Consider the following 12,098-nt stretch of genomic DNA (forward strand, 5'->3'; position numbering starts at 1 on the left):
CAACTTTTTGATCTAAGCTCCACCTCATTAACAATTGATTATAATAAAACCAAGAATATACAATATTTTCTTCCTGCAAATCTGCTAAGGATTTAATTTGCCAATCCTTTCCTACCAGACTAAGTAATTCCTTATAAGAAATTCTATCCAAATTAACCCCTCTAGATACCCCCTCTATCGTCTGTCCTGGAATCGCCCAGATGGGAATTTTGTAATTTAATCTATAATAATATTTCTTCCAAACTCGTAACAAAGCACTTCTTAGAATATGGGCTTTAAAAACTTGATCTTTCTTATTATAAATTAAATATGCATGCCAACCAAATAATAGATCCCGTCCCTCAAGGGAAAGTATATTTCTATTTGTTAAATTAAGCCAATCACTAATCCATGTTAAAGCCACCGCATCATAATACAGTTTTAAGTTTGGCGCTTTAAGACCTCCTCCTTCCTGTGCATCTTGTATAATCTTAAACTTAACTCTTGGTTTCTTTCCCGCCCATATAAACTTGTTAATCCCCTTCTGCCATTCTTCCAAATTAGCATCTTTTTTCAAAATAGGTATCATTTGAAACAAAAAAAGAAACTTTGGAAGAATATTCATTTTCACTGCTGAGATTCTCCCCAGCAGAGATAACTGTATTTTTTTCCAATCATTTAATTCCTTTTGCACTTTTACCCATAATGTCTCATAATTAGTCTTGGTGAACAATTTGAATACTTTCTTTGGGTGCTTCCATCATTACAGCTGCACACAAGGAATGTTTTATATGTGAGAAGTGAGCATTCCATATGTACATTTCAACTATCAGTGGGGTCACTGTGGAACTAAAAGTAGTGGTTTATGCTGTCATTGCTTTAGGACTAGGAATGCTGATTTAAAAAAAAAAAGACTGACCCAGAAATCACATGGTAGAATTAGAGCAAAGTTTATTAACATTCCGTAGTTGAAAATTCTGGCCAGTGAATCTCCTGAAATTGGATTTAAATAGCAGTGATGTCCAAAAACATCCAAAGTCTTGATCACTCCTTCAACCTAGAGAGAAATCTGCGTAAAGAGACTCAAAAGCAGCAAAACAAAAAGAGAGAGAAGGTTTGGCAGTAAATGTTCAAACCCAAGGACTAGACAGGTTGAAAGCAGAGGGCCTTAATGGCAAGGGTAGCTCAAATATTGTAAGATTCTAAAGAAAAGTACAAAGATAAATTTTTAGTTATTAGAAAGATAGAAAGACAGAAGTAACCACTTTCCCAATTCAAATGGATAGAAAGGGAAAAGAAAATGGCAAATGGAATGGATCTAGGAAAATACAGACTAATCAGCTTGACACTAATTTCTGTGAAAATCACTTTTAAATATGAGCCAGCAGTGTGCTGCAGCTGCCAAAAAAAGTAAATGCAGTTCTAGGCTACATCAAGAGAGATCAGTAGAAATCATAGTACCTGTAAGGACCTGCCTCAACTAGATCTCCTAAGAAAGCAGAACCCTGAAACAAGCATTGCCTCAAAAGGAACTTTTATTGAGAATTAGTGATGGCAAGAGAGCAAAGCAAGGTCTAAAGATTTGGCACATAAAAGATTACAGCAAAAAGGCCATTCAAAACTCCTCCCCCCAGTGTCCAACTGTCCAGTTGAAATCCAGCCAATCCACAGGTGCCACTGTGTTGAGAAGCTGGAGATTTAGCGCCCATCTCAAGGTCTCTCTTGGTTTCATTTCCCAACTGCCCCAGGCTTTGTTGTCTGGAGATAAGGCAGATGTTTTCAGGTTGCATTCCTCTTGCCCAGAGGGAGGGCATCTTGTACAGAGCAAAGCAAAGCGAATAACATTCCCCATGCAAGCACTCTCCCCTAACAGCATGGCAAGCCCAGAAAATACATAGGCAAAAGCAAGAAAGAGAAATGGGAGGATTAAAGGCAAATACATTTGAGGGGCTCTGACAGTACCCCTCTACTTCAATCTGGGCAGGTCTCTTCCAGCCCTGTGATTCTGTGATTTAAAGAGCATAAAGAGATGTGGTCCTGTAGAAGCCTAGGCATTCATTTGGGTTAGAAAAGGATTTCTGCATTTAAAGTCAGCAAGAAAAGGAAAGAACAGGTCATAAGGTAAGGTAGAAACCAATTGCACTTTCAGCCTATACTTTATACAGACTTTATATATGCAATATTTAGACTGCCATGGAAGTCAACTGTTCTCTCCTATAAGTCCAGTTTCCACATTACATATGTGTATGCATGCATTAGCAATAGAATAGAATAGAATAGAATAGAATAGAATAGAATAGAAATGTGGAAAGGACCTTGGAGGTCTTCTATCTAGTCCAGCCCCCTGCTCGAGCAGGAGAACCTATACCATTTCAGACAAGTGATGGTCTAGTCTCTTCTTAAAAATCTCCAGTGATGAAGCGCCCATGATTTCTGAAGACAAGCTGTTCCACTGGTTAATTTTTCTTACTGTTAGGAAGTTTCTCCTTTATTCCAGGTTGCTTCTATGTTTGGTCAGTTTCCAACCATTGTTTCTTGTCTTGCCCTCTGGTGCTTTGGAGAATAATTTTCCAGACATGAACATTGCCATTGTTATTTATGTGGTATTACTCTCCCATGGTCCTGTTTCATTAAATTTTGAGCCATTTCCACTTTTACAATAAATGCAGAGTGTTTTATCTCTTTTTATGGCACAAGTCAAGAACATGAGAAGTGATGGTACCACTCTACACTGCACTCGTAGGGCCACATTGCAATGCATCTCAAATCACATTTTGATTGATTTCCTTTCTTTTGCATTACTTACAGTACTTACTCACTCCCTCACTTACTAGATTTCTATAGCCCCTCCCCATCTCAATTGATCTGGGCAACTTACAATTCCAAAAGTATAAAACAGTTAGAACAATAAAATCATTTTAAAACAAAAAGCAATATTAAAAAGCATCCAAAATAAATATACACAGCAGCCAAGACATTTGGCCTGTCAACAGTAAAGGCAGGAAATGGGACCTTTAACAGATGCAACGACCCAGGCTCAGTAACCCAAGTTTTTAAGGCCTTACAAAAGACCAACAGAGTTGGGGCCATTCTAAACCCCAAGGTATATGACATAGCAGGAGCTACTGCAGAAAAAGCCATCTTCTAGCCCCCGCCAGTCAACACTCTGGCTGATGGGAGCTGCAACATGCCCAATCTGCTAGATCAAATTGAATGGGTGGAGATTCTTGGAAAAAAGTGGTACCTCAGATAACTTGGCCCCAAACCACTTTACATGTGATAACCAGCTTCTTGAATTGCACCTGGAAACTTAATCAGTAACCAATGCAGATCAAGCACTAATAACGTTATATGTGCCATATATTTGGCACCTATCTACAATTGCATTCTGCATCAATTGAAGTTTCTGGATGCTCTTCAGGTGCAACGCCATGTAGAGCGCATTGCTAGTCTAAACAAGAGGTTACAAGGGCATGGATGATAATGAGCAGGGCCTCCCAGTCCAGGAATGGGGCAGCTTTCTTTAAGGGCCAAGTTTCCTTTTGGTGGGAATTCTTACATCTTTTGAGTTTTTGGATAGAATCCACCTCATTCTGCTCTCCATAAAATATCATACATTAGAAAGAAAAGGAATACCAATTTGGCAGGTTTGCAGTCCCATTATCCTAGCTTCTGTTTGGTTGCTTATTCTTTCAAAATTCTCTAGATATGTACACAACATGAAAAAAATATATAAAGGGGTGGGGCATCAACGGAATACCAGGTTTCTATTGTCTAATTGCTTAGCTAGAGCAAACAAGCTCACAGGGTTTTTAGAGTCCACAGCAGTCAAAACCTCACTAATGTAGAAGAGCTATTAAGGATTTTGCTGCATTTTTGTTGTTTGTTTGTTTTTTCAGATTAAGGGGGGAAATAACATATTTTATAGAATAGAATAATAACTTTATTGTCACTTTGAATGTACACTAATTGGCATACATTAAAACAAAATTTCGTTGCATACAGCTCTCAAAGGGTCACCACCTTGAATATACACTACATAAATATGTCAAAAATAAATAAATAAATAAATACAGAATTATGCATATACTCACATACTGTATATGACACAGAGAAACAACAGTCTAGTTCAGGTTATGTACACATGTGCATGGCGAGAAAAACGAATCTTGCGAGTTTACCAGACAGATGGCATAGGGAACAAAGCTATTACAGAATCTGGTAGTCCTGTTAGAAATACTTGGAAATCTCCTCCCAGAGGGGAGCAACAGAAACAGACTGTAAAGTGGGTGTGTGGGGGTCTCTAAGCACATAGCACTTATAAGCAGCATCCTAAATACCAGGAAGCGAGCTTCCTGTGATCTTCTCGGCTGTCCTTACCACTCTCTGTATGGACCTTCTATCTGAGGCACTGCTGCCACCAAACCAGACAGTGATGGAGCTTGTTAAAATGCTCTCAGTTGTGCCTCTGTAAAAAGTGGCCAGGACAGAAGGAGAAAAGATGTGCTCTCCTCATCTGACGCAGGAAATGCAGACGCTGGTTTGCACCCTTCACTAAGGAGGATGTGTGGAGAGACCAATTCAGATTGTTTGTTATCTGCACCCCCAGATACTTAATACTGTTGACCACCTCTACAGCTGCATCCTTGATACTGAGTGGAGTATGACTATGCCGGCTCTTTCTAAAATCTAAAATTATTGTTGCAGAGGTTCATTGGAAAGATCTTTTTTGTGCAATTTAAAAAGTGAATATCCATAATTAAAATTCACTAGAAAGAAGATACTCCTCGAGCATTATAGCAGAATCTAATGATTTGAGAGTCCTCATGCTTTTCAAACAATATGGCCCATCTTTTCCCACTCTGGAAGGTTTCAGAATATTTGGGGATGCTTTGAAGATGCTTTGCCCTTTGTTGAATATTGCAGGAAGAGAGTTGATATCATTCAGAACTGGCACATCTAAATTTAAATGTCTCCTGAGATACAATATGCAGTGACAACTCAATCAGGTTTCAAGGTCAGATGTAATGTTTCAGAACTAGACCAGAACTCAAGTCCGTTTTCTAAGCAGCCAAACCCATTTTCCAATAATTCTTCAGAGAAAATCTGCATAAAAAGACTCACTCCAAGAAAAGTATGTTGCATGAGAGTATAGACCTATAAACTTCTTGAAAGAGATAGATCAGGCAAATTGTTCGAAAAGATAGATCTATTACCTAAAACACATCTACACACACTTCCAGATACTCCAGTGCCCCCGAAGCTAGCAAGCTTTTGGGGTCTAGCCAGGGCTTTTTTTTGTCATAGAACGCCCAGAATGGAGTTCCGGCACCTTTTTTGGATGGAACCTTGTAGGGTAGGCAAGGCGGGTTGTATGACACGTGTGAGTTCTGACACCTTTTTTTTTTTTTTTTACAAAAATAGCACTGGGTCTAGCAACATGCATTGAAGGAATCACAGACCCATTTTTCTTTCATGTCTTTCAACTGTAAGTAACCACTTGCTAGGTTTCTACAGTATCCTCAAAGCTCTCTAATTCTTTGTGAGTGCAATGGAATGAGATTCACCCAATCCATGCCTTCATCAGCCCTATGATATTGCTTAATGGGTGACTGTTGCTCAGAAGCCACAAATAAATTATAGAAAGAAGTAGAGATTTTGAAAATCAGTCATTCCTCACAGAATCCATCCCACTCCATTTCTCTAGAGAAATAGAGACAATGTCAGCAGCAACGTTCAAGGGTATATTTCTTCTTCTCTTCTGCTCTACTGAGGAGACCAAAGCCCAGCTGCTGAATAGCCTTTTTGCAAAGTGAAACTAAAAAAATGTATTCTGTCAGACCGCACTGCTGCTACGGTCTGCTCAATGGACAAGGAGTGAAGAAGAGGCAGTCTGGCACTGGGGGATGATGCAGAGAGACAGCCAGAAGGCAAGAAGGTGGTGAAGACAGAACATAAGCAAGCATTTGACACAGGGACAATTCAGCAGCCACCAAAAATGACTGGCAGGGCACAAGCAGTCAGGAAGGCAGCTGCCACCAGATGGGCATGGGCAAGCAGTGGACTTGTTAGAATAAAGCAAATCAGAAAGGGAAGTCAAAGGAAAGACAAGGAGAGGTGGCACGAATAGGGCTCAGGGTTCACTTTTGACTGATGTCATATCTGGTGGCAGAGAAATTGATGACTAAATGCTTAATTTTAAAGAAAAATTTTATGATAATTGGGTTTAACAATGTTGCCTGCTAGACAAAATATGCTTATGCTGGGGACAGTAGTCAGATGTTATCAAAAAACTGTCCCCAAGTTGCGACACATTCCAAAAGGTCATGGGAATGATTTTCTACCAACCTTCTAATAACATTTCATAGAAACATAAGCATCAGCTAGGTAGTGGACATCTGGATTACTCTTTTGCCCTGATGTCACCAGCGCCAAAGTCATGTTCCACATACTAATCTCCACAGGAGATTTGGAGGAACTGATGATAATGAAGCCCTCTGCCTTCCACAGAATCAGCACCTGCCTTTTTGTCCCACCACCTTCTTTACCTGCCTTTAAGTCTGGGATCATACAAGATGGCCAGCATCTATGCCCTTTGCTGGATCATTTGTTCCATGTACTTTATTATGCTCCTCAAGAATGCTGCCTGCTATACTGAGTGAGGGAAATTTTTGTGGGGGCACTGGATACTGATTACTCTGCCACCTCTTCCTTTCTATTTAATACCTCTCATGGGTGAATTACTGTGGTTTAGTAAAATACTCTCTGTATCTTTCACATACATTAGTTCCTCTTCCCTTACCCTAATTGGGAATGCTATTAGGCTGCACTGCTCATGGACTTGGAGCCCTGGCAGTTCTAAGAATAGAATAGAATAGAATAGAATAGAATAGAATAGAATAGAATAGAATAGAATAGAATAGAATAGAATAGAATAGAATAGAATAGAATATCTTTGTTGTCATTGTGTAACTCATAATGAAATTAAGTGATTAAATTAAATTAATCAGTCTTGGAGTACTGTACTGTGAAGGCAGTCCTTGACTTATAACTTTGTTTAGCAGCCATTCAAAGTTAGAGTGGCACCGAAAAAGGTTATTTACACCTGGTCCTTACATTTATGACCTTTGCAGCATCCCCATTGTCATGTGATCAGAATTCAGGCACTTGGCAACCAGCATCTATTTACTGTGGTTGCAATGTCCCAAGAACATGTGATCGCTATTTGCAAGCTGACTCCTGAAAAACAAAGCCAATAAGGGAAACTGGATTTGCTTAATGATCACATGATTCACTTAACAACTGCAGTGATTTGCTTTAACAACAGTGGCAAAAAGGTCGTAAAATTGAAGAAATCATGATGATTCAGGATGATACATATTCAAATCAAATCAAATCCTGCTTCATTTGGAGAGCCATAAAAATAACCTGACACGTTCCAGTCTGGTTAAAGATTCAACTGAATCGTAAGAACTTTCCTCATCTCCATCCATTTGCACAGGATATGTGAGGTTTCACCTTGAAAAATTACTGCTAGGTGTGGCAGAAGCCTATCTCCAAAGATGACTCTCATCCCCATTTGGAAAAGAAAGTGGATTTTGTTGTCCAGCTATAGTTTCCTTTGTTTTAGAGCTTCAGAATTTAGCCAGTACACAGACAAATTGAAATAATCGCCTCCATTCCCTTCATTCCCTTTCTGATGCTGCAGTCTGGAATACTTCTATATTAATAACTTTAGATCAACAGCCATAATGAACCTAACTGATGACTTTTTTTGTTTTTCTAAATACTATGTGGCATTTCCTCCCCCCCTCCCCCAAATCTATGTTTCGGTTTAATTTTTTAAATTCATTTTATCTTGCATTGAAGTGATGAAGATGAACTCCGGAAGTCATTATCAGAATTGGTGGATGATAAATTTGGTGCCAGTGCAAAGAAAATCACAAGGATAGTTGATGGCAGTAACCCTTTCCTAGATGCTCCCCAGGCCCAGAATGCTGTTACCTACAAGCATGGCATCCTCACCCGGAAAACCCATGCTGACATGGATGGGAAGAGAAGTAAGTCTTAATTTGGGAGGACAAGATCAGGACAAGATTGGTATGATGAAATAACAACTTGAGTCTATGATGCATTTATGACTATCATTGCAAATAAAGATGGAATAAATTATCTTTACCATTAATTAACTTGTCTGTAATGAATTATTTCACAGATTTGGACATAGGAAAGCATCGTCCTCATCTCCTCATTTTATATTATTCAGGCAACTTTCAGGTTCAATTATCTTTCCTTTTGGTTAAGTTCAAACCAAAAGGATTTAAAAATCCTACTTTCATATATCACATTTATGATAAATCCATCTTTTAATCATGTTTTTTAATGAGCTACAGTGACTAGGTTTACACAAGATTCTAAATCAAAACTAAGCCAATCACAATCAGTGAAAGTTAACGTTCTTATTAGTTGATGGCTTATAACTTCCACTGGCAACGTGGCACTACAGAATCAATAATCTTTTATTATGATTGTTTTAAAAACTGTTTCATATGCCCAAGTTGTAATTCAAAGGTTGCTTCAAAAGCAACCCAATGACTAGGGTCTTACTTGACACTAATGTGGTTTGTTTCATAGTAGCTTACTGTATAGTGGAAAGCCATGGTTCACGGCTTACCCTTACTATGTAATGTAATGGATTAAAACAAATAGCATCTTAGAGCACAATCGCCATCGACAAGTGATTCTTGGATTCCATTGAAGAAATATGAGGAGAAGCCCTTGGAAAGTACTTGCCACTCCATTGTTTGTAGTAGAAAGTGTTGAACTCATTTTCACAGAGAAAATAACTGCAACACATAAAATTGTGTGTTATTTCTTGAAATGTTGATAATTCCAGATTAAATCAATTCCAGTTAACTCAATTTCCTATGGATTAAAGGGAAAGCAGAGAAATGCACTTTTTTTACATTATCAGCAATCTAGTCAGAAACAGCTTAGAGTTCAGAGATTGCTTACTATTTTTTATGCATTGTCTTTTGAATACCTTTATAGTAGGTAATATCTAGCTTAATCCATGCTTTTTCCCATCATGGACTCTATACCACTGTTTCTCATGTTTGTTTTTGGCATGATCCAAGAGTGACCTCTCATTCCATTTTTTGCTTGATAATTCGAAAGTGATCCTTTAATATTTTCTCCTATTTATTTTAAAAGTACTTGTTCATATCTATTAAATTGAAAACAAACATGTATATATAGTATTAATAGCTGGTTTACTTTATTAGTCTCTCTTATCTTGGTTTTTTATGGGTTGCATCTGAAAGGACCTTTCTGTGGACTTTTCTTGTGATTTCACATGATAATCAGGTGGTCATGGGAAATATTTATCTATTTTTTTCAGCTCCAAGAGGAAGAAGAGGATGGAAGAAATTTTATGCTGTGCTTAAAGGGACCATACTGTATTTGCAAAAGGTAAGGATGGTTGATAAACTCCTTTTCCCACAGAATATTTCCTTAAGGCAAGAATTTCTATTAAACCTAAAATGCCCAATGGACCAATATTAGGAGAAATGTAACACAGGAAGAAACCTACAAAATCTAGTCTTAAAATTTGGCTCTGGAAACTCACAAGTTTGCTTTATAGGCAGCAGAATGTTTTCTCTGGAACCAGCTAAACATTTTGCTTTGTGAACCAAAGGAAAAGAAGGGTATTCGTAGACATAGAGTCATGTTCCAATTTCAGAAGCCAAATGGCTTCTGAATGATCATTGCTGCAACAATATGAATAGAATGGGCTTGTCCATCACAATTGAGGCTACAGACTGGTAATGATATTCCAAAAAAAAAGCCATGGCTATGCGGCTTAGGAGCAATTTCTGGGGAGCTGCCAATAGTGCCCCTCAGCATCTGTTTCTTCTAATAGTTGGTCCCCCCTACCTAAATATAAAGCCAACTCTGACTATATTACTTATCTGACTTTCATTAATTCTTTTTCCATATATTCAAAATGTATGGAATATGCCATTAATGCTGTACCTCCATCTTTAGTAGGGGGGCAATACATTTCTCCCTATTTTTCTCCCTAACCACATTCACAGAACTGTTTTGTCATAGGAGTCTCTCTCTCTCTCTCTCTCTCTCTCTCTCTCTCTCTCTCTCTCTCTCTCTCTCTCTCTCTCTCTCTCCCTCCCTCTCCCTCCCTCCCTCCCTCCCTCCCTCTCTCTCTCTCTCTCTCTCTCTGTGTTTGTATTTTATGTAAAGATTTAATTAAAGGAGGATGATTTTTGCACATAGAAGTTAACTAAAATAATCCTATGTTATTTGAATTCCTGAGAATTCAGGGGGAGACGGTGAAAAAAATCAGCATTTAGATCCTACAGCATTGAATATTAATTCTACTTTGCCATGGTTTTAAGTTGGTTTGGTATAGGGAAACAGACCAGGGGACTTGCATTTTCCAGGAGCCTGAGAAATTGACATATAATTTAAGGAAGGAAAGAAAAAAGGAGGGAGGAATGTGAAGAATGACATAGTAACTTGGTAAAGAACATATGATATAAACTCCTTCTCACTGTGAAAGCAGAGTCCATTTTTATTTTCATATTTTAAAATTGCATACATGTCCCTAATTTCAGGGTTTCTGCAAAAGAAAAACCACTTAGTTCACTGACATTAGTTAATCTCATTAGGTAACTTCATACTAAAATTATGGTTTGCTGCATCTGGTAGATGGCAAGTTGGGGAAAGTTGGCCTAAGCACTATTTAATAGCTGCTGTTGACACTCACACAATTATATTTCCGCTAGTGTAGCTGATCAATGCTGACAAACTCTAATCTTCCTGCCACAGAAACCTGTCTCCTCTTTTGGATGCTATATACAAGCTAAAGCAAACATGAAAAATAATTTACTTAAACAATAAAAATAAATATTTTAAAATATACATGTGGAGAATATATATTGCTTGTATTCCCGATGGGTGTGCTGTCTAATCCAGAGTGGTTTTTTGCTCAACAACTGTCACTCAACTTGATTCTGACATCATTTTCTTCTTCAAAATCTATTGGATGAAAATTGACAAATCATCTGTGGAGGCAAAGTAAAATACTTTGGATTCTGCTTTTGCATGGCATGAGTACATATGGAAAATAAACTCAGCATGTTGATTCATCAAGTCAATGAATCAACATAAATATAGTCAAAAATTGGCATTCAGAAAGTTCCATTTCAGTGTATACAGCAGGGGTGTCAAACTGCCAGCCCATGGGCTGAATGCATCGTATTTATTTATTTATTTATTTTATTTAACTTTAACTTATATGCCGCCCTTCTCCCCCATGGGACTCAGGGCGGCTCACAGCAAAACCTAGCCCACCCCATTGCTGGCAATGACAAAAAAAATCACGATACGTTGTGACATGCCACGTGACTTGCAAGTTTGACACCCTGGTATACAGTGTTACAGTTAACAGCTGAAGATCAAGTGATTGGTCTATCTCAATCTTTGTTGTAGGCAAAAGCATTAAAAAAATCTGATAAAGTAAAATAGTCCTGGTAAATTAAATGTCTGAATCAGGACATAAAAGGATGAACATGGATGGGGGGGGGGCATTTTGTTCACTGAAGAGTGATTTAAGAAAGAAAAAATTGCCTGTGATGTTTCTCCACTTGTCATGAACGTGAAAAGACTCTCTGATGTCTTGCCACTCCTTTCCCTCCAACTCATTTCTCAGGATAAAGCTATGTAAAAATAATAATTAAATTGACTAAGATGAGTAAAAGAAAGAAAGCAAAGAGATAACAGGGAAGTACAAACACAAAGCAAGATTCTTCTTGCAGTTGCTTTTAATTCCCAAGCGAGAACTCCAAACAAATCCTTCAAAGTTTTTTTGAAGCATTGCACTAGTGAATGTTTTCCTTAAAAAAAAAAGATCTAAAGAAGCGGATATTTGAATTTTTCAGAAAGTTATCTCAGTCTAAATGATTCTTCTTCTTCTTCTTCTTCTTCTTCTTCTTCTTCTTCTTCTTCTTCTTCTTCTTCTTCTTCTTCTTCTTCTTCTTCTTCTTCTTCTTCTTCTTCTTCTTCTTCTTCTTCTTCTTCTTCTTCTTCTTCTTCTTCTT

The 12,098-nt window shown here is 38.0% G+C and overlaps 1 protein-coding gene across 1 annotated transcript in view; it reads left to right on the plus strand.

Moving 5' to 3' along the window:
* Nucleotides 1-12,098, plus strand: part of PSD2 (pleckstrin and Sec7 domain containing 2) — a 63,123-nt gene that overhangs the window by 43,170 nt on the left and 7,855 nt on the right. The window contains exons 9-10 of the mRNA XM_015812148.1: nt 7,849-8,039; nt 9,380-9,450. Coding sequence (XP_015667634.1) covers nt 7,849-8,039; nt 9,380-9,450 — 262 coding nt within the window. The remainder of the gene's footprint in view (nt 1-7,848; nt 8,040-9,379; nt 9,451-12,098) is intronic.

The sequence above is a fragment of the Protobothrops mucrosquamatus genome, unplaced genomic scaffold, assembly GCF_001527695.2.
Source record: "Protobothrops mucrosquamatus isolate PMUCROS unplaced genomic scaffold, P.Mucros_1.0 scaffold71, whole genome shotgun sequence".
Classification (NCBI taxonomy): Eukaryota; Metazoa; Chordata; class Lepidosauria; order Squamata; family Viperidae; genus Protobothrops; species Protobothrops mucrosquamatus.